Genomic DNA, 20,671 nt, shown 5'->3' with positions numbered 1-20,671 from the left:
ACATACACTAGGAGCCTAACAAGAGGTTTGAGGACCACAAAGAAACTAATGAAATTAAGAATTTTAAGTTACTGCTTTTTCATACCTTCTGTTGAGGTTACATAAATGATATAGTTCATGTGACTTAAGAGTTAATTCAACAAATGACTAGCTGTTCAAGGAAGTTGGGTGGAAAGGAGTATGTGAATGTAAAGAAACAGTATATTTCTGAACACCTAAATTAAGGCCATGTCTACACCAGTACTTATGTCAGCAAAACTTGTTGCTCTGAGGTGTAAAAAAACAGGGCATGTCTACACTGCAATTAAACACCTACAGCTGGCTCATATCAGCTGATTAAGTGAGACAAGAAAGCGGTAACAGTGCTGAAGTGCGGGACAAAACAGGTGTTTGAGCACCAAGAAAGACAAAAACCAGCAGTCCTTGAGTATTGAGATAGGCACTCAAATTTGAGAAAAACAAATGCAAAAGCATTGAAGTGTACCAGAACACCTGGGCTTGTCTACACCTACAACACCGCTGTGGCACTTAGGCCTGGGCTACACGGGGGAGGGGGGGTGTGGAGAGAAGAGAAGAGGGATTGGAACTAAGATACGCAACTTCAGCTATGCAATAGCGTAGCTGAAGTCAAAGTATCTTAGTTCAACTTACCTGGCCATCCTCATGGCAGCAAATCTATCACCGCAGCTCCCCCATCGACTCTGCTTACTCCTCCTGCGGAGGTGGAGTACAGGTGTCGATTCGGGGATCGATTTATCGTGTCTAGATGAGATGTGATTAATCTATCCCCGATACATCTAACACTACCCGCCGACCTGGCGGGTAGTATAGACGTACCCTTAGTAAAGATGCCACCGACCAGAGAAAGCACTAGCACCATCTACGCCGGGAGTTTGGTTAATATAATTGCTTCGCTCAGGGGTGTGGATTTTTCACACCCTTGAGCAACACAGTTATACTGACAAGTTTGCAGTGTAGACCAGGGCATAGTCTCTTGCAGGTTGCTCCTTTGCAGACCATGGTAAAAGAGGAATTGAGTGGAATGTCCAGAAGTTAGGATAATCTCCCCAGCTATTGCAGACCTCAAGGGTCATACTCTGATAGGGGACTTCTTCGGTCTCACACTAAGGTGAGATATTCTAGGAATAAGAAACCTGCAAGATGGTATCTTTAGAAAAAAAGACTTCTTCCCATATGCAGATGAGGGGGGAAAACCCAAGTCTTAAATTTCTGGTAGATAAGTTTCATGACCATTTTAGTTATTTAAAAATGTTATTAACTCAAGTTTCTAGCTTTTATGTTTCCAAATCACAGATAATGTCTAATTACATTGTGCAATGCAACCATCAAAAAAGTTCTTAAATGACTGCCTGTGCAATTGACCTTGATTAAGGGTACAGAACTTTGTCGTCTCCTATATTTGCTGTAATGTAAGACCTTGCTCACATCTGTATTCACCATTTCAACTTTCCTCTAAAAGTCAATGCAATGTAGAAAATGTCTATACAATATTTTTAAACTGTAAAGTGTTTAGCACAGTTTTGTGGGGACTGAAGACTACTCAAATTTCACTCAATGAAAAGTAAAAATCCAAGACAACTATGCAAATTCACTAGTAGGGCACAATCAGGTTTATCCCAAGTTCATCATAACACTATGTCATCACATACCAAGTATACCTCATCTTCAAATATATGCAGTACAATCTGTTAAATTACAAATCGCTTAACCAAATATTTGGTAAAAAACGCAAATAATGAATATACATTAAATTAAGAGAGTCAGCATTAAATAAGTTACTGTAAGCTAATCATGTTCTGGTTAACGTCAGCACCAAGACTGCTGTACAGTCAAGTCATAATTCTAAATACCCTACAAACTAAAAAGACAATAGATTCAGAAACCCCGTTTTCGCCCACTATAACGATACTGGCCACAAATCAGAGCTGGTGCCGCCTATCTGTCACCACTCCGCTTTACACGCTGGGTTTGTTGATTATAAAATGGTGACAGTTCCAAATATTTCAGCCCCCCGCAATAATGAAGTTGCAACACAAGAAAGAAAGTAATCGAAGTGATGTTTCGCCACGTTATACTGCGAAAGAGACATCTGTTCGACTGATGGAGCTACGGGTGCGTGAGCGGAACGAGACGCCCGGCAGGGCGATACGCACAGGTTATGCCGAGATGATGCCGCTTTTGCCACATGCGCGGAACCAGGGTCTGAACAGACCGCTTTTAGCTCCAATTCACCGTACAAAAGCCGAGACGTCGGAGATCCCCGCAACCTTCCTTCTTCACAGACTCACCCTGATATTTTCTGTCTGAAACCCGGAGCTGGCCGCCCGCCCGCCCCCCTGCGCCCCGTGCTAGCCAGGGCGAAGCGCAGCGGTACGACCGGCGCCCTGGCCCGCAAAGCGACCCGATCGGGCCTTAGGCAAGCGCCACGCAGCCTGGGAGGGAGGACGTCTCGCACCCAGCCATGCGGCTGCCGCTACCCTGCCCCGGGGCGAGGGAAGGGGAAAGAGAGCGGGACTCGCCCCGGAACAGCCTCGTCCCCCGACACCCCGCGCGGGACAAAGGCACCGGCGGAGACAGGCGATAGGAGCCCCCCAAGCCTGGCTCCGGCGCAGGGAACCGGCCCTTGGCCTCCCCCCCACCGTGCCCAGCCCCCCTCCACCGCCGCTGCCCCGGCGCGCTCACCTCGTCCTCCCGCTCGCTGCGGAAGCACAAACACGCCGCCCGCTTCTTGTAGCCCTCCCGGTCGTAGGTCCGCGTCTGGTTCGGCTTCAGCTTCATCATAGAGGCGGAGGTGCCCCGGCCGCCGCCGCCCGCCCCAAGCCCCGGCGCGCCCGGCAGACGCGGCCCCGCTCCGCCCGGCACCGGCCGCGGCCAAGCTCCGCTCGGTCCCGGCGGGGAAGCGTCTCTCACAGGAGCTAGGCGCTGCCGCCCAGGAAGCCGCGCCGCGCCATGGAGCCCGCCCGTCCCCTGCCCAGCGGCTCCCCAGCCCCGCCGCCGCCGCCTCCCTGCGCTGCCCGGCTCCAAGCGCCGCGGCGGCCCCTCCTGCGCCCACTATTTAACCGTAACGCACATTCCTGCGCCCGCACGGCCCCCCGCGCGCCGCCGCCTCCCCGCCGCACTGCGCAGGCGCCACCAGGCCGGGGAGGTGGGGGAGCGGGGCGCGCTCGAGCGAAGGGGGGGGGGAGCTTAGAGGCGGGCGGGGCTGGCCAGGCAGATGAAAGGGGGGGGGGGGAGGCAATCAGAGCTGCAGCAGAGGGAGAGGGCAGGGCGTAGCGCTGGCTGGAAGCGGTGAGTGGCAGCTGGAGGAGGAAGCCAGGCCGTCACTGGATGGTGCCCTAAGTGCAGAGCGGGATCGAGGCACTGGTGCATGTGGCCCATCCTAGTCTCTGCTTAGTCACCCATTAGGCGTGGTCTACTTAGTGGATTAGCTTTAGCATAAGTGGTGGAAGTAGGGATGCTGCTGTACGCTTGGCTTGAAGTGGTTTCCATCATATACATGATTTACAGTTTGGTTCGATGGCTCTCAGCACCCCTGAGCTGTGGATTCACTCCTGTGCAAGTTCCTAGCATAGCTGTGCTGGGCGGCAGGGCTCCTTTTACCAACCTAACTTTGTGGGTACTAAGGCTTTTGCGAGCCGAGTTGTGTCAACTGGGTTTGATCACGCTCGACTGTCTTAACTATGCTGGCAAAAGTTTTAAGCATAGACCAGGCCTGAAAAAGATAAGCCTGGCAAACTGACATCAGGCTGTCCACTTAAGGGTTTGCACTGGTATAACTAAGGGCTTCTCTACGCAAGGTTTTTCCAGTTATACTACTAGTTAAACTACTATGCTGGTATAACTCTCCCATGTGAACACTCTTATTCTGGAATAAGCATGGGCTTTTTTGGCTAAGGCCTGGGCCTTGGCTACACTCGGGAATTCACAGCGCTGATGCGTCAGCGCTGTGAAGCACGAGTGTAGTCGTGCCGCCAGCGCTGTAAGAGAGCTCTCACAGCACTGTATGTACTCCACCTCTCTGAGGGGAGTAGCTTGCAGCACTGCGAGCGAGCGTGCAGCGCTGCAGGCTCTGATTACACTGGCGCTTTACAGCGCTGCACTCACTGCGCTCGGGGGGGGGGGGGGGGCGTTTTCACACCCCTGAGCGCAGCAAGTTGCAATGCTGTACAGCGCCAGTGTAGCCAAGGTCCTGGTCTACGCTAGGAAATTAAGTCAATATAACTATGTTGTTCACAGGTGTGAAAAATCCACACCCAAGTGATGCCCTTAAACTGGTCTAACCCCAAGCATAGATAGTGCTAGATCGACAGGAAAGTTCACTGAAATACTAAAGTGATCCAGCTGCAGCATTTTAAGTGTAGACAAGCCCAGTTTAAAACATTTTCAAAGTGACATGAGGTAAACTGGAAAAAGGCACTAGACTTAAGCTATGTGTACACTATATATAACTCCTCAATATTTATTCCACTCTATATGCATCCAAAGAAGTGGGCTGTAGCCCACGAAAGCTTATGCTCTAATAAATTTGTTAGTCTCTAAGGTGCCACAAGTACTCCTGTTCTTTTTGCGGATACAGACTAACACGGCTGCTACTCTGAAACTAGCACTTTTGTCGGTCAGGGGTGTGGAAAAAAAAAATCCCCCTGATTGACAAAAGTTTCACTGACAAAAGTGCAGGTGTGGACAGCACTATGTCGGTGGGAGATGCTCTCCCAACGTAACTACCACTGCTTGTTAGGGGTGGTTTAATTTTACCTGCAGGAGAGCTTTTTCCTGCTGGCATAGAGTAGCTACATAGGAGACTTACAGCAACACAACTATAGCAGTACAGCTGTGCTATTGTAAGGTCCATAGTATAGACATAGCCTGATTCCAGGATAAGAGTGTTCAAGCAGGGAGATATACCAGTATAACTATAGAGCTTTAAATTCATACCCTACCTTATGCCAGTATAACTTCCCTGTAGACAAACCCCTAGATCAATTTAAAATCTGATTTTAGTTAAACTGGGGCAAGTTCTGGCTGTAGACCAACCTCAATTATTACAATTCTGCAAACTCACAGAGACATCATGCCATTGGTTGTATCTTAGGCCTGATCTATTCTATAAACTTTGGCCAGTAATGTCTCTTATGGTATGTGGTTTTTTTACAACATATTTATACCGACAAAAGCCCTTGTGTAGATGCAATTATACCAGCAAAATGCTTTTGCCAGTACGTTTTCTTTGAAGAACTGGTATAGCCCATGTGTCTACACAAGGAGGAGTTACCAATATAGCTATACAGACAAACCCTTTCTAGTGCAGACAAGGCCTTAAAGAATACTTTGCTGATTTAATAATTCTTCAGAGAAATGTGAACTGGCCAGTCATCTGGATGGGTGTTAGTATAGATGCCTATTAGTGGTAATTTAAATGTCAGCATTAACTATTTCACTTTGATCAAAGTATGTAGAAGGGAGTGGGAAGATCTGAACAATTTGCTGTGAGTGGCACAGTATTGTCAATCTCAAGTATTCAAAAATCCTGAATCAGCTGCTAAAAATCATCAAGTATCAGGCGGTAGCCGTGTTAGTCTGTATCTACAAAAACAACAAGGAGTCTGGTGGCACCTTAAAGACTAACAGATTTATTTGGGCATAAGCTTTCGTGGGTAAAAACCTCACTTCTTCGGATGCATAGAGTGAAAGTTACAGATGCAGGCATTATGTACTGACACATGGAGAGCAGGGAGTTACTTTGCAAGTGGAGAACCAGTGTTGACAGGGCCAATTCAATCAGGGTGGATGTAGTCCACTCCCAGTAATAGATGAGGAGGTGTCAATTCCAGGAGAGGAAAAGCTGCTTCTGTAATGAGCCAGCCACTCCCAGTCCCTATTCAAGCCCCGATTAATGGTGTTAAATTTGCAAATGGATTTTAGTTCTGCTGTTTCTCTTTGAAGTCTGTTTCTGAAGTTTTTTTGTTCAATGATAGTGACTTTTAAATCTGTAATAGAATGACCAGGCAGACTGAAGTGTTCACTTACTGGCTTATGTATGTTACCATTCCTGATGTCCGATTTGTGTCCATTTATTCTTTTGTGGAGGGACTGTCTGGTTTGGCCAATGTACATGGCAGAGGGGCATTGCTGGCACATGATGGCATATATAACATTAGTGGATGTGCAGGTGAATGAGCCCTTGATGGTGTGGCTGATGTGGTTGGGTCCTCTGATGGTGTCGCCAAAGTAGATATGGGGACAGAGTAGGCAACGAGGTTTGCTACAGGGATTGGTTCCTGGGTTGGTGTTTCTGTGGTGTGGTGTGTAGTTGCTGGTGAGTATTTGCTTCAGGTTGGGGGGTTGTCTGTAAGCGAGGATTGGCCTGCCTCCCAAGGTCTGTGAGAGTGAGGGATCATTTTCCAGGATAGGTTGTAGATCGTGGATAATGCGCTGGAGAGGTTTTAGCTGGGGGCTGTATGTGATGGCCAGTGGTGTTCTGTTATTGTCCTTGTTGGGCCTATCCTGTAGTAGGTGATTTCTGGGTACCCAACAGATTGACAGAGCAAGACGGGTATCCAGAAATCAACTTAGGAAAGTACACTCAAAATAAACAAATAAACAAATAAAACATTAAAATAACATTAAGTTTGCAAAGTCAAACACTCAAAAGTTGGAAAAAACAGCATTAAGATTGCTTGTGCCACATGCACTATGATTCAGTATTTAATTACATGATTGCATGCTATTTTTTGCACATTCAGTGCAAAAGGATGGACCTATGCTGGGTATGAATCAAGATTGTGTAATGAATAAGGTTGTTGGCTCTAGTACCCCTGTATCATTTGTTGCAAAAGCTTCTGAATGCAACCCTGGAGAATTGGACACTATCCCTGTCTCTGCCGCAGAGTTCCTATGAGAATATTAGTCTTAACCAGTTGAGCCAAAATTTAGCCACTAATTGTGTGTTCCTCATTTTTAGAGTGTCGAACATGAAACACCTGAGGTCAGATATTCAAAAGTGCTGAGCACTCTCAACTTCACCTGAAGTCAATGGAAGCTGTATTTTGAGCATATAATGTCCTATTAAAATGGTAAGTACTCTGGAAAATCACAGCCTTAGATGTCTCAAGCAGTCTATCCAAGTTTAGTGCATACTTCTGACAATTTTTGGCCTCAATCTCTCTGTGTGTCTCCATTCTCCCACTGTAAAAGGGTATGGGTGGGTGTTAAAACCACCTCACCTTACAAGGGCATTGTGAAGATAAATTCATCAATATTTGTGAAGTACTCAGATACTATAGTGAAAGCACCTTAGAAACTCCCATGAGGTAATTAATTTTGTATTCAGTGCAGGGTTTGGAAGTATGTGGTAAAAAAGGGCTGGGTCTACCCTATAAAGTTTTGCCAGCATAGCTATGTCAGCTAGGAGTGTGAGAAAAATTCACACACACCCCCAAGCGACATATCTATGCCAGCAAAACCCCTAGTCTAGACACACAACTATACTGACAGAAGAGTGCCTTTGTTTGCATAGCTAATGTTGGCCATCACTGACAATTTTAAAATCAAGATTGGATGTTTTTCTAAAATATCTGCTCTAGGAATTATGTTGGGGAAGTTCTATGGTTGATAATCACAATAGTCCTTCTGGCCTTGGAATCCATGAAGTGGTATAGCTATGTGGGCAGAATAACTCATTTTGCCAGCATTTGCTGCATCTCCATCAGGAGACTTTGCTGGCCTAACTATACCCAAAGAATCTGTAGTAGACTAGCCCCAGGCCTGTGTCTACATGTTGAATTAGGAGAATAAAAAGAAATATTGAGTAACTATCCATTCATTGATTTGGCAACCATAATGTTCTCTTAACATAGTTGTTTAATGTAATATAGATAAACATAGTGTGTGTGTATATATTCTCTTTCTGTGTATATGTAAAAAGCTTTCCTGTACATACTGTTAGCATTGGCCTGTTGTTCTTTCTCACAGCAGTTGTGCTCACATTTTCTTTTGGGACATCCCTTGAGCTCCAGGAGCGAGAATCCTCCTCAGATGGTAACTTTAGAAAAGGGGGACTTACTTTTATCCCAGACCCCAATTCAGTAAGGTATTTAACTTCAGATACATGAGTAGTCCCATTGTGTTCAATGTAATTGCTCAGGTAATTAAGGGACCATATCTTGTAATTCTGCCTTTCTAAAAAGATAATCTTGCAGGATTCTTAGGCCTGGTCTACACCTAAAATTTAGGTCAACCTAGCTATGTTGCTCAGGGGTGTGAAAAATTCACACCCGAGAGATGTAGTTAAGATGACCTAGCTCCGGTATAGATACTGCTAGGTTGATGGAAGAATTCTTCCATTGACCTAGCTACCACCTCTTGGGGAGCTGCGTTACCTATGCCAACAGGAGAACTCCCTGCCCTTCAGAATCAAAAAACTTTAACAACTAGGTAGTTCCATTAATCTTGTATTGATAAGATAAGAGCCAGGAATAAGAATCCTGCAAGATGATACATTAAGAGAAGCAGAATAACAATGTGTGTAATTCCTCTTAAACTTTAGATTCATAGTAGCTAGAGATGGAAAGGACCTATTAGTTCATCTAGTCCATATCCTTTCTAACGCAGCAACAGTATATTCATCTGTGTTTTGTCCAGTGTTGCCAATTCTTATGATTTAATCATGAGTCCCATAGTTTTTGTGTTTTCCCAGAAGCCTTAGTTCCGAGAGGCATGTGATTAGGCTTTCATTTAAAAGTTTCTAACCCATCCGGTTTTGGAAAAAAGCTTGAAAATGTGACCCAAGTGTAAAATAAAGACTCAAAAAAAAAAAAAAAAAAAAAAAAAAAAAAGAAGGGAAATAAGAACACAGTTCTTTTTTAAAATTACACAGTTTTGAGGAGCCTGAGTCATGATTTTTGAACATCTGGGGTAAACATTACTATGGTCTAGTTTTAAATGTCTGGAGTGATATGGCTTCCATTACAGATGGAAATCTGAAATTATTATAGATTTTGTAATCTTTAAAGATTATTTTTTTAAAAGTTACAAGTTTTGACCATTTTATGTTCTTGTAATTGTAAAAAGGCCATGTTATTTAGAATTACATATAATTAAACTTTAGAATTTTAAACCATTAGCAGCAATGTGGAGACCTTGTGGAATATTTGAAAAGAAATAAAGTAAATAATGGTTATACAATTTATATTACCATGCAGTCACAGTATCTGTCATATATATCAAGTTTGTAATAATTTCCTATTACCGATTGATATACCCTGTTAATATGATACCTGGTATTCATATGATGGTCGATTAGGAATGCATAAATTATACTATTTAAAGGAGCTGCTATGGTATTAGGTCGAAGGTCCATTTCACTGTGACATTAACGATTCAAGATAATATTTTATTAAAGTGTCTCTCTGTTTGGAGCTCATACAATAGCAATAATGATTTGATTATAAAGTAAAGTTGGACACCTTGAATTCAAATTTATTTAGAACTAGTTTACACAATGTAATATGTAATGATGATGTAACAAAGCTTCAAAAAGCCTTGGTAATCAAACAAAAATAAATCTCCAACTAGTTTTAACTAAAATCTTGAGTAAAGCAAAGTTTACCTTGGTGTGACTATGAGCAAACGTTTTCTTCCTTGAGATTGAAGAAATGGTTTAAAAATTTACAGATGTAGGTTTTCTGATTTCCTTGACCTACATTTATTGCCTAGATTAGAAACTGCAGGATTTAATAACTGTGTTCTGGGAATTGATACCAGAAAAAATTATATTTTGTACTCATGTAGTTTATCATGATTAATAAAAATAAGACATTTGTGTTGGAGGTGCTTTAGTCATTTGTTTACCATTTATCCTGAAAACAGAGAAAGCCCAGCTTTGTTCTCAAATCAGTTAGTCAGATTAATAGATCTACGTTAATAGATCTCATTGTTTTTAACTGTCTTCATGCTAAATTGCTATTTGTTCCTTCATGATTCTAACCCTTTTTGGTATGTCATCAGTTAGACTGCCACAGAAATGCTATAGTCCAGAGGTAAACAATCTCTTTGGAGCACACTGAATGCCTCAGAGAACACTATATCCTAATTCAGCTGCATCACAACCCAGTAAAGAGGCTGCCCTGTAATCATATCAACAAAATTTATCAAGAATTGTAGAGATCAGGAAGGGGAAGGTCAACTAGACAGTCATATTGGGGACCTTTATCTCCTTTTCTATGCGAGGACACAGCCTTAATTGTATTTTTTGAATCTTAATAAAAAGGTTCAGAGTGAGGGAAGAGCAAAGATTTATTAGCTAGGTTCTTATTTTAACACAGTTCACCTTTCCCAAGTTACAAATGAAACAGATGGTGTTTTTTCTGAGATTTAATAATGCCACCCTGTGTTAGCCCTGATGAGATGATCAAGAGCAATGCCAATCTATTTTCACTGTAAATAGAGAATCTCTGTAATGCTTTCACCAGTTATGAACATTGCAACATTAGACTTACAACCTTTGTAAAGGCCACTGCCATCAAAGAAGCCTATCAAGAAACACACACATGCTTCTTTAATTAACATGAAACATAGGAAACTAGTAAATATTTATTTCCAACTCTTACTCTCCATTAAAGCAGTTTTTAATACAAAGTCCTATGTTCCCTAGCCCCAGATCTGCACCCTGTTTTCTTGAATCTAATATACTAGAAAAATATTTTTAAAAATTCAAATGTACCAGTTTACCAGATATGTGGATTGAACTTCCAATATGCATATCATCATTTTTATTCAGGCTGAACCATTGCAGTTGTTGATAAGCATATCTCCAGCCAAATTTTTTTTTTGTATACTAAATTTTTTTATTTTTTGCATCCATTTTTGATTCTAGACAGACTCTTACACAGGGGGCTCGTAGCCATTGGCTCTCTCTACTTTAGCGCCTATCTCGTCCCCAGAAGGTTTTCCAGTGCCGCCACCACCTTTACCATGCCGTTCCATCAGCTTGCCCAGTTCAAACTTGGGCTTCTTAAATCTTCACTTTGCGTATATACACATCATGAAGAGGGTAGATGGATTGACAGGCTTTTTCTATGTCTTTGCCAATGCTGTCTCGGATCAGCTTATGGATAACTTCTTTCAGGTCATTAGTCTGCACCTCCTGTGTCATGATTTCCATCATCTTCTTGCGAATTTGGCGGACCTGCTGGTGCTGGGCATATGAGGTCTTGCGAATCTGGTTATTACAGATTATTGAGAGGCAGGTCAAACAGCCTGGGTGATAGTTCTGTGATTCTGTTATTGAAAATTATGATCACTGTGTTCCTGTGAAGATAGCTACTTTCTTAAAAATGCCACAAGATGCTTCAGAGTGGACTTTTAGCCATAAAACAAATGGATGAATACTGAAAAATATTTCAGTGAGTAATGGGCCTCATTGTTAGTTACCTTATGGTACCTTTGTACTCTTCTGGCATCATAAATGGGCCTTGAAAGGGGAAAAGCAGTCCCCAGAGATATTCCCTGTACAGGACACCTCCCAGGCTGGTGTAGAGCTGATGTAATAGCTTTGTCCAACCCCTAGCCTAGTCAGCATGTTGGGCATGGATCAGCGGTGGGAAATGGTGTTTTTGGTTTATTGTATTACTAATTTAGCAGCATTTCCAATATAAATCCAGTATTTTGAAGATTTATGTTCAGTCTGAAAAACCATTTGTACCATTGTAGCAGCTCAGTGGAGGCTATACTCCATCCCACACTGTGACCCACGATGCACGTAGTTCACACCATGGATTAATTTTATGCCCCTTCCTCTCCTATGCAGGTGCATAGGGTAAGGGATAATCCTGCTCTAAACAGGTAATGTGGGGGAAAAGAGAGTACATCTCAAAATATGGAAATGTAGAAGATGCTGGTATGTACATAATCCTTTTGGGCAGGACACAATGTCAAAAAACCAGTGATCAAATGGACCAGACAGGGAAATTAGTCATTTTGGTGAAGATTGTCCCTCATGCTCCAGAGCACCAATCTCCTACACTAATTTGCACCGGTAATGCACTCGTAGTTTGGATTTCCAGAATTTTGCACAATGTAGTATGATTTAGAACAGCAACCAATCAGTGAGCTGAGCACCAAATGTGCTTCTTCTAATGAAACCAGTCTTGTGTTTAGCATTAGCTATTGAGTTTTTTACATCCTCCCAAAGACATATAATACCAAGCAGAGCCATGAGGGATTCAGATGAGTCCCTGGGCCAGACTGTACCCCCGTACAAGAAAACTTGTAGGAGGAAGCACCATTACAAGAAAATTCTTCCGATGAGTTGAATAAACCCTACCTTGGACCAGGGCAGGAAGAGATTAATGATCTTGGAGGCAGGGGCTGAAGCAAACCTTCCTCTGTAAAACCTGCAAGCAATATCAAAATAAAGACCTACCCCCTCCAGGTGGGGCCCCCAGTTGCAGAGAACTTCCCTGTTGAGCTTCCTCCCCTGGAAGGTCATTGGTAGAAGGTCATTCTGGCTAGAAAGGCATTGGTGCTATTATTATTAATAGAGGAGCTTATAAAGGATATACGGACCAGTGAAAAAACGTTGCTTGAGCAAACTTCTTTCCTTTTCTGTAGGAAGCTTGGAGAATCTACTTGGCTAGACCTGACAATCAAGTCCTACATGTTAGGTTGTTTTGATTATTTGTTATATTTATGTTGGTATGTTTGTGTAGCCAGGCAATGGGCAGGGTATTTGAACTTCTCTCTGATATGAGGTTATAGAAATCTAATATGTGAGGTTTTTCCTAACAGAGAGGTTCTTTCTTTCGTTTAAGTAGAAGAGCCTATGTTATTTATGATATGGAAATATACTGGGTGGTTGACTACAATACACTGGATAAAGATTCAAACTAAACATAAGTAAAATTATATTCTGTCTCCATGAGTAAAGAGAAAAAAATCACTAAGGTGGATCAAATGACCCTGTGTATTGATCTAGGAATTTTTTTCTTGAGTACTTTCATCCAAAGCATCTCCAAATTTTTGCAAACTTCGGACACCTTGCTGCAAAATGTTGAGTGCCAGAGTAATTGAAATGCAACCATCTTTACAGTGGAATGCAGCAGTCCTTTAACAGTTGATGGGAACTCTATACAATAGATCAGGAAAAACAGTGATGAACCATATTATACCCAATGGAACTTGTGAAGCAAACCTTAGTAGATAGAATATAATGATGAACTCTCCTAAATAAATGTATCTCTTGCATCACCTCATAATGTTTTGCAGGATTGTTATGTTTTAAATGTCAACCAGATTATTGGAAAAAATTATTAATGCAGGGGTGAGGTGGCAGAGAAAGCAATAAAAAATTAATTGACATAATTTCTTTGCTATTTTCATCAGAAAGCTTCTCTTCAAAATGTTGACTTTTGACCCCCGCTTTGTTTAGTCAGGCCTAACCTTTCTCCTACAAAACACTCTTTTGAAAGCTTACACGTCAGTCCGAGAAGACTCATCGCATCTGCCCTTTCAGCTTTTTATGGAATTTTGTCATAACAAGCTGTATTACAAGAGGATACACCTTTGATAGTCTAAAATTATTATGAGATATCTGAAAGTAGGCAGGCACAAACATCAGCTTGTTGCTGCATTTTCAAGCAGCAGAGCTGGCAGGTGATGTTTGAATATGTTCCAAACTCTGGTGCCAAATCACTGGGTGGCCTGATACTATCACTTTTATTTCAGCACTTTGTTTCATACAGTGATTTATCGTCCTTTTGCACATACAGTCAAATTCTGCTCGGTGTGGAGGGCCAGCACAAGAAACTACTAAAGCTCAGCCTAAGGGTTTTATAGGATGAAGTTAACTGAGTGGTCATGGACAGGTGCCTGTGTACCCCGGCACACCACAGAGCTGGTCTCTCTGCCAACCTACACGGGACTGACATGAAAGAGCAGTTTTGGGGCACTCTATAGCAGTGGTTCTCAACCAGAAGTATGCTTACCCCTTGGGGTATGCAGTGGTCTGCCAGGGAGTACATCAACTCATTTAGATATTTGCCTAGTTTTACAACAGGCTGTTGACAGATGTTTGGCTGCATGTGTGTGTCTCAGGCTCTCTTCTTACTACACAGGCTACATAAATAGCACTAGTGAAGTCAGTACAAACTAAAATTTCATACAGACAATGACTTGTTTATACTGCTCTATATACTATACACTGAAATGTAAGGACAATATTTATATTCCAATTGATGTATTTTATAATTACATGGTAAAAATGAAAAAGTAAGCAATTTTTCAGTAACAGTGTGCTGTGACACCTTTGTATTTTTAGGTCTGATTTTGTAAGCAAGTCGTTTTTAAGTGAGATGAAACTTGGGTGTACGCAAGACAAATCAGACTCCTGAAAGGGGTACAGTAGTCTGGAAAGGTTGAGAGCCACTGATCTAGAGACTAGGCCTGGAGGGAAGTTGCAGACCTATCTGTGTGCATGTGGCTGCAGTACCCCACACAGCTACATTGGCTGGTTTAGCAGCTGTGGGGAATGGCTGCACCACTTCATGAAAATGATGCTGTGCATCTCTGCGATGGGGAACACTGGTTGCAAACAGCAGGGGTGTCACAAGATGTTGCCCCAAAGACATATGAGGTTGTCACCCTAGATGGATACATATAATCAGAGAAATGTAAGGCTGGAAGGGACCTCCAGAAGGCATCTAGTTCAGCTCCCTGCCCTGAGGGCAGGATCATGCATATTTAGACTATTTCTGACAGGCATTTGTTTAACCTGTTCTTTAAAACCTCCAATGTCAGGGATTCTACAACCTCTTCTGAATCCTATTCCAGTGCTTAATTACCTTATAATTAGAAAGTTTTTCCTAATATTTAATGTAGATCTCTCTTGTCCTACCTTCAGTAGATATGGAGAACAACTGATCCCCATTCTCTTTATAGCAGCACTTAAGATATTTGAAGAATGTTATCAAGTCCCTACTCAGTCTTCTTTTCCCAAGACTAAATGTGCCCAGTTTTTTTAAACCTTTCCTCATAGGTTAGGTTTTCTAAACCTTTTATCACTTTTGTTGCTCTTCTCTACCTCCTCTCCTCCGCCACTGCACGAAGGCAGAGGAAGAGCTAACACTGGTGTTGGCAACATATATTTTTCCTCCTATTGCAGGTTCTTCCAAGTACCTGCAAATTAAGGGAAAAATCCCTCCCTGCTTTCCTCTGCTAACAAACTCCCTTAGTATCTTAGCCACATATCTTACCAGCCACTGGCAGCCTCTGTGTTTTTTAAAGCCTGAACCCCACACCCAGCTGGAATGAGTAACTCAACCCTCTCAGCTGCCTCTAATCACTGGCCTATTCACTGCTTTCACTTTAAAGAGCTCTGCTAGAAATCAGGTGCTACCCCACCTAACTTCATGGCAATCTAGCCCAGATGGTTGGCAATTTAGCCCAGACGGTTGGGCAGCCAAGCCTAGATTTCAAACAGCAAACCAGTAAGCAAGCCCAGAGTCCTACCAAACTTGATGAAAAGTTCCCAGCACAGAAAAATGCACCTTCCTCCCTCCCGCCCAGTTAATCAATAGCAATAAGACAGAAGTGCTCAAGAGATATTCAACAGCTGGGTAATTCCCTTAGTCTCCCAGCTGCCATCTCACCAGCCTGTGGAGGAATAGATGACATCTTCTCAAAATCCCAGAAGGAAGGGACATAAGGGACACTGAGTCTACCATTTTGCCCCACACCTTTGGCCCTGGATTTCATGTCCTTGTTTTCCACCTCTCTAGAGCCACAAAACACAACCTTCATGCAAGTGGCATGAATTTTACCTATAGAGGCACAAGACCATGGCATCTAATAGCATTAGTATATACAGGAGTGGGGGGGGAAACTACATTATGGCCAGTTTTAGAAGCTTTTTGCACAATCTGTATAATGATGAGATTGAATTTTGCGAAGTCATAGGGCAAAATTTTGCTCTTACATGTCCGCATGATAGATCTCAACACAAGTAGTCTGATGTTTCTGATGTACATGCATAAATCTCCCAGTGACATCACTGTTACGTAGATGTATACTTTATGCATCAGAAAGCAAAAGTTTGTCCTTAGTTCAAACCACAGAGCAAGATCTCTTTGGTACTTTCTGTGTGTGTGCGTGTATAAGTTACTATCCCCATTTAAATTTCAAATGACTCAGAAATATTAACTCTTTTCTTCAATGGCACTGGGAGAGAATCTGAATTCACTTAGAATCATAGTAGTTGGAGATGAAAATGACCTATTGTATCAAGTTTGTCTTCTCCCCACTTTGCAAGATCAGGTTCCTGTTAGAAGATGGAACACATGTTAAATAAGCCTGTAACTTTGTTAGTATAGTCAAACTTCAGGGACCTTTGTTATCGGTACATTTTAAGCCTGTGTCTGCAACATATTTACTGCAAACCCCAGGCTGGTAGGACATATAGTGATCCTTCCATGAATACTGAAGAATTTCCCCTTTTGGGTTTACAACTGTGAAATCTTATGTATTTATTTTTTTTTACTATGATTTTGTTTTCCCCATTATAGCCCAACTGGGAGCAAGGCCCACTTTACATCCATATATTCTTTGAAAAGTATTAATTCGTCCCATATTTATTCTGAATTCTAATGCACATTTTAAGAAGCTCTGCTAGGTTTTAGATGCCCCTGACATAAATGAAAAATACAGTTGCCTAGAAAAAAATTAAGTTAGAAGCTGCTCCTCCCTCTGAAACCCCAAAATAAGCCAGCCATTGTTCCCTTATCACAAATACCACCCACTTCCCAAAAGTCTGAGTCAGTAGGCTTTGGAGTGTGCCCTGAAGGCCAATAAATATGAGCAATTTCAGATCAAGGCTGGGGGAATGGGGTCTGAAGTTAAGTTCCTCATGGAAATCTCTACCAGCAGTTTCCCTTCCCTTATTTTAATGGGGCTCCAGCTTTAGTGCCTCAGATGATGACAACTCTGAAAATATTGTCTGTAGTCTGAGGTGGTCTCTAGAATAAGCACTGTTTAAGTGAAGGCCGTATGCACAGTTACTGTTTGTAAAGCTAAACCACAAATAAACCTCTTAATGATTATTTATTTGTTTGGTGATACTGATCACAGTTGTCAGGCTAACTGCACCTCTGACCCTTCCTAGACTCTCTGAGGACAACCCCTAAGGCATTATGCTGTCACCTTTCTTGGATGAAATCATATTTTTCCATTCTCAAACTGGGCCCTGGCTGCAGTCCCCTGGTACTAACTATGATTACTTCAGCAGGTGTGACCTATGTTCCATACCTGTACTCTTGGAGCAGTGGCAGTGGTAACCAGTGACCAAACAGCCTTCTTGATGCAATTTATAATTTATTTCAACAAAAAAATTCAGAGATAATACATCTTAAAACAATAGACAGTCTACATGCTTGCCTGTCTTTCCTTAAAGTTTTGCCATTCTCTGGATCTGGGGAAAGATCCAACTCTTTCAGACTCCTCTGCACAGCGTCTCTCAGTTAAGCTGTCCTCATGACAGATCCTGACAGTTAACCCCTCCTTCTTCCCCAAAAGGGTTTTTTAACAGTTTAGAGTACTGTACTTTTGATCTCTTTGTTTTCAGCATTGTCAGAAGAGCTGTGTCACTTCAGCCTGAGGCCTGGAAATATGCCATTGTCCAGTAATTGCCTCCCCAATTGTTTGTTTGGGGGTTGCTTATCAAGCACCATTGTGTTGCTTCCCTGCATGTTTTTCCAACAGTCCTATTTTGAGTTAGATCAATACATTCATACAGAGAATTATAATAACCGTAGTTGTACAGTAACTTGCCCACACTGGCCAAGTCATAGTGTTCATAAAAATATTACATCTTAGTATTCATAGGTAGCAATTGCACATTTGTCGCAAGAGTTTCTAAAAATATTGTCTTGGGTCCCAAGCCGCGGCCCCCTTGAAGTCAATGAAAACAGGAGCAGGCCTTTTAAACTTTTCTAGCCTGATTCTGCAAGGTACTAAGCATGCTCCACTGCCAGTAAAACTACTGGGACTGTAGGGCATTTATCAGACTTCAGAAGGTGCTCTTCATCTTGCCGAATCAAGCTCTCAGTGCTAAAATATGATTTATAAAAACCTTTGCTTTTCGATATATATTTGGAGTGTGATTCTGATCTTGCTTGCACTGGTGTAAATCAGGAGTATTTCTGATGTAGTCAGTGGACATCAGAATCAATCCCTCTATATGGATTTATAATACTTTCTTCAAAGAGTGAGGTGATTAATATGATAGATGTGTTTTTTTAAGAATGATGACGACAGCCAATATACCTTAGTTCTCAAACTTCATTTATATAGTTTTCCATGCTGTACAGATAGGAAGACTTAATCCTAGTGTGAAATTTCTTAGCTTAAGAAATATCTTATTTCTTATTTGTTTCTGAAGTTATTTTTAAAATTTCTGGCAATATAGTAGAGGATATAGACAAGCTGTAGAAGAATACGACTTCTGTTGATTTTACACTCTCTTTCCTGAGACTGTTCTTACTAATAAAGGAGTTAATGAACAGATTTAGTGCAGTTAGGAGTCTACAGAAAACATCTTTTTACATCAGAAATATCTTGACAAGAACAATGCACTACTGCAGACATAAAATTAGCCGTTAGCAGTGTCTTTGTTTTTTAAAAAGATATGAATGGGTGGGGGGGGGGGAGACCTGAGCTCTACCCACTATTCATTGTTTGTTGCATTGCTTTGCTATTTGCACAATGAAGACTCCTTACAGGGAGGGACTGGTAAAGCTATGCTGCTACAACACAATATATCTATTTTGTTTTTACTAGCATTTCCCTCTGAATTTCCTGCTAAGCCCACCTTTTGCAGAGTGCTCTGCAGCTGTGTCGTACAAGGTTTGATATTAGTTATAAAAGAAAGAGTTGATGCTATATTAAAGATGAGCCAAAGAAATGGTATTTTAAACCAAAAATTTAGGTTTAGAATAGGGGTTGGCACTTAGACTGAGCCTGAATAAAGATTAGATGGATGGATGGTGCAGAAATTTTATCAGCTGTTATTACCAAATTTCATACCCTAATCATAGAAATGTAAAAAGATCCTGCAAAATTACCACTACTTTGAATGTTGGAAGTCTTGTGAAATCAGTTATTAGGATAAGTTTTCTGCTGTCTTGGACTGTGGCTGAACTAGATCTGGAAATAGGATATTTGCTATGTGGTGTAGCGGGTTTCTGTTTCTCTTGGAACCAAAACTGGTGGATGGTATTACCATACCAATGCAGCACAAATTTAGAGAAGCATTTACAGAGGTTTACCATGGGATGGTCCCAGGGAAGTCTAATAAAATAAATGATCCTGAATACCATAAATAAAATTTAACAACCTAGAAGCTGTGCATTTCTTGTAGCCTTTACTTTTCTCTTTCTCTATCCTCATTTTCTTTTTCCATGTCTGATTCATTCTGGCCATCTGCATGCCATTTTCTCTTTTCTTTCATCTTTTTTCTTTGAAAAGTAGCATCCCCTCATCATTTCCTCTCCTCTCCTATAAACATAAACACTACTGTCTGGACCTGGCACTCTCCCATGTTATTCTCTTTTTCACCCTTACTCACCTACTTCTGAGCTCTCACATCTCTGCTTCAGTCTCACCTCTCTGTTACCATTGCTACTACCTGTATTCCATTGTGTCTCAAGGTGCTTCTTCTTTCTCTTTCTCTAATACTAATTACTAGCATTTATATAGCACTCTACAAACATAGACAACAGTCCTGTAATTTAGATCTTGCAGGTGGACCTTTGCACTACTAAAGTCAATGGGGCTCCATGAAAGTGCAAATATTTTCCTGCCCTGATCCAGTTGCAGACTCAGGAGTATGCTTAATATTAGCAGTGACAACAGCATTGTGAGATGGCTAGTAGGTAAGTATTATCCCAGTATAAGAGAACATAAGTAGACCTGGACAAATAATGGATTTTTGGTTTGCTAGAAATTCCAAAAAAAGGATTTAAAAAAAGTGTTGTTTAATGTAAAATCAAAAATGAAAAATGTCAACAAATGTTGGTGAATCAAAAAGTCAAAAAAGATTGAGTCAGGTCAAAATAAACCCAATTAGGAATGTTTCGATTTGGGGCATTTTGATGAAAGGTGGATGAGATTAACTAAATGATGGGGTCAGGGGAAGACGTGGCTTCCCTTATAACCTTTAGCCCAATGGCTAGGGAACTCATCCAGGATATAGGAGATTTGGGTTCAATTTTCCCCTCTTCTTTTCACATGGGTCTAACGAAGTGCAGAAGAGTGCTCTACCACTTGACTTTAGAAGTTGGTCCAGTAAAAGATATTACCCCATCCACCTTGTTGCTCTATTAGACTATAGAGTCATTTTCACTTTCTTTCTCTGTCCCAATGACTATTGCCATTATGAATGACAATGAATAGTGATTGAGCCCAGGAAAGAGTATGATAATGACTCTAGCGCCTGATCGTCAGGGCACTCACGGAGGATGTGGGAGACCCATATTCAATTCCAGTGATGATTTATGAGCAGTGGAACAGCTTCAACAGGAGAGATTGAGAAAAAGCCATACCAAAATAGCTCATAGCCCAGTGGCTAGGGTACTCTGCTGTAATGTAGGAGACCCAAGTTTAA

At 41.8% G+C, this 20,671-nt stretch overlaps 1 protein-coding gene and 1 long non-coding RNA gene across 4 annotated transcripts in view; one reads left to right on the top strand and one right to left on the bottom strand.

Annotated features, from left to right (window-relative positions):
* NUDT4 (nudix hydrolase 4) overlaps positions 1-3,138 on the bottom strand; it is a 42,377-nt gene extending 39,239 nt beyond the window's left edge. The window contains exon 1 of one of the 2 annotated variants that reach the window (XM_065574029.1): positions 2,704-3,138. In XM_065574029.1, the coding sequence (XP_065430101.1) occupies positions 2,704-2,802 (99 nt within the window). In that variant the 5' untranslated portion in view covers positions 2,803-3,138. The remainder of the gene's footprint in view (positions 1-2,703) is intronic. The other variant, XM_065574071.1, reaches the window with a different exon arrangement.
* Positions 742-20,671, top strand: part of LOC135976779 (uncharacterized) — a 33,121-nt gene continuing 13,191 nt past the window's right edge. The window contains exons 1-2 of one of the 2 annotated variants that reach the window (XR_010594076.1): positions 742-2,391; positions 6,983-7,094. This is a non-coding gene — a long non-coding RNA (uncharacterized LOC135976779). Of the gene's footprint in view, positions 2,392-3,254; positions 3,310-6,982; positions 7,095-20,671 lie in introns of those variants that run through there. The other variant, XR_010594073.1, reaches the window with a different exon arrangement.

This window comes from Chrysemys picta, chromosome 1, assembly GCF_011386835.1.
Source record: "Chrysemys picta bellii isolate R12L10 chromosome 1, ASM1138683v2, whole genome shotgun sequence".
Taxonomy (NCBI): Eukaryota; Metazoa; Chordata; order Testudines; family Emydidae; genus Chrysemys; species Chrysemys picta.
This window is presented reverse-complemented; position numbering and strand designations above follow the sequence as displayed.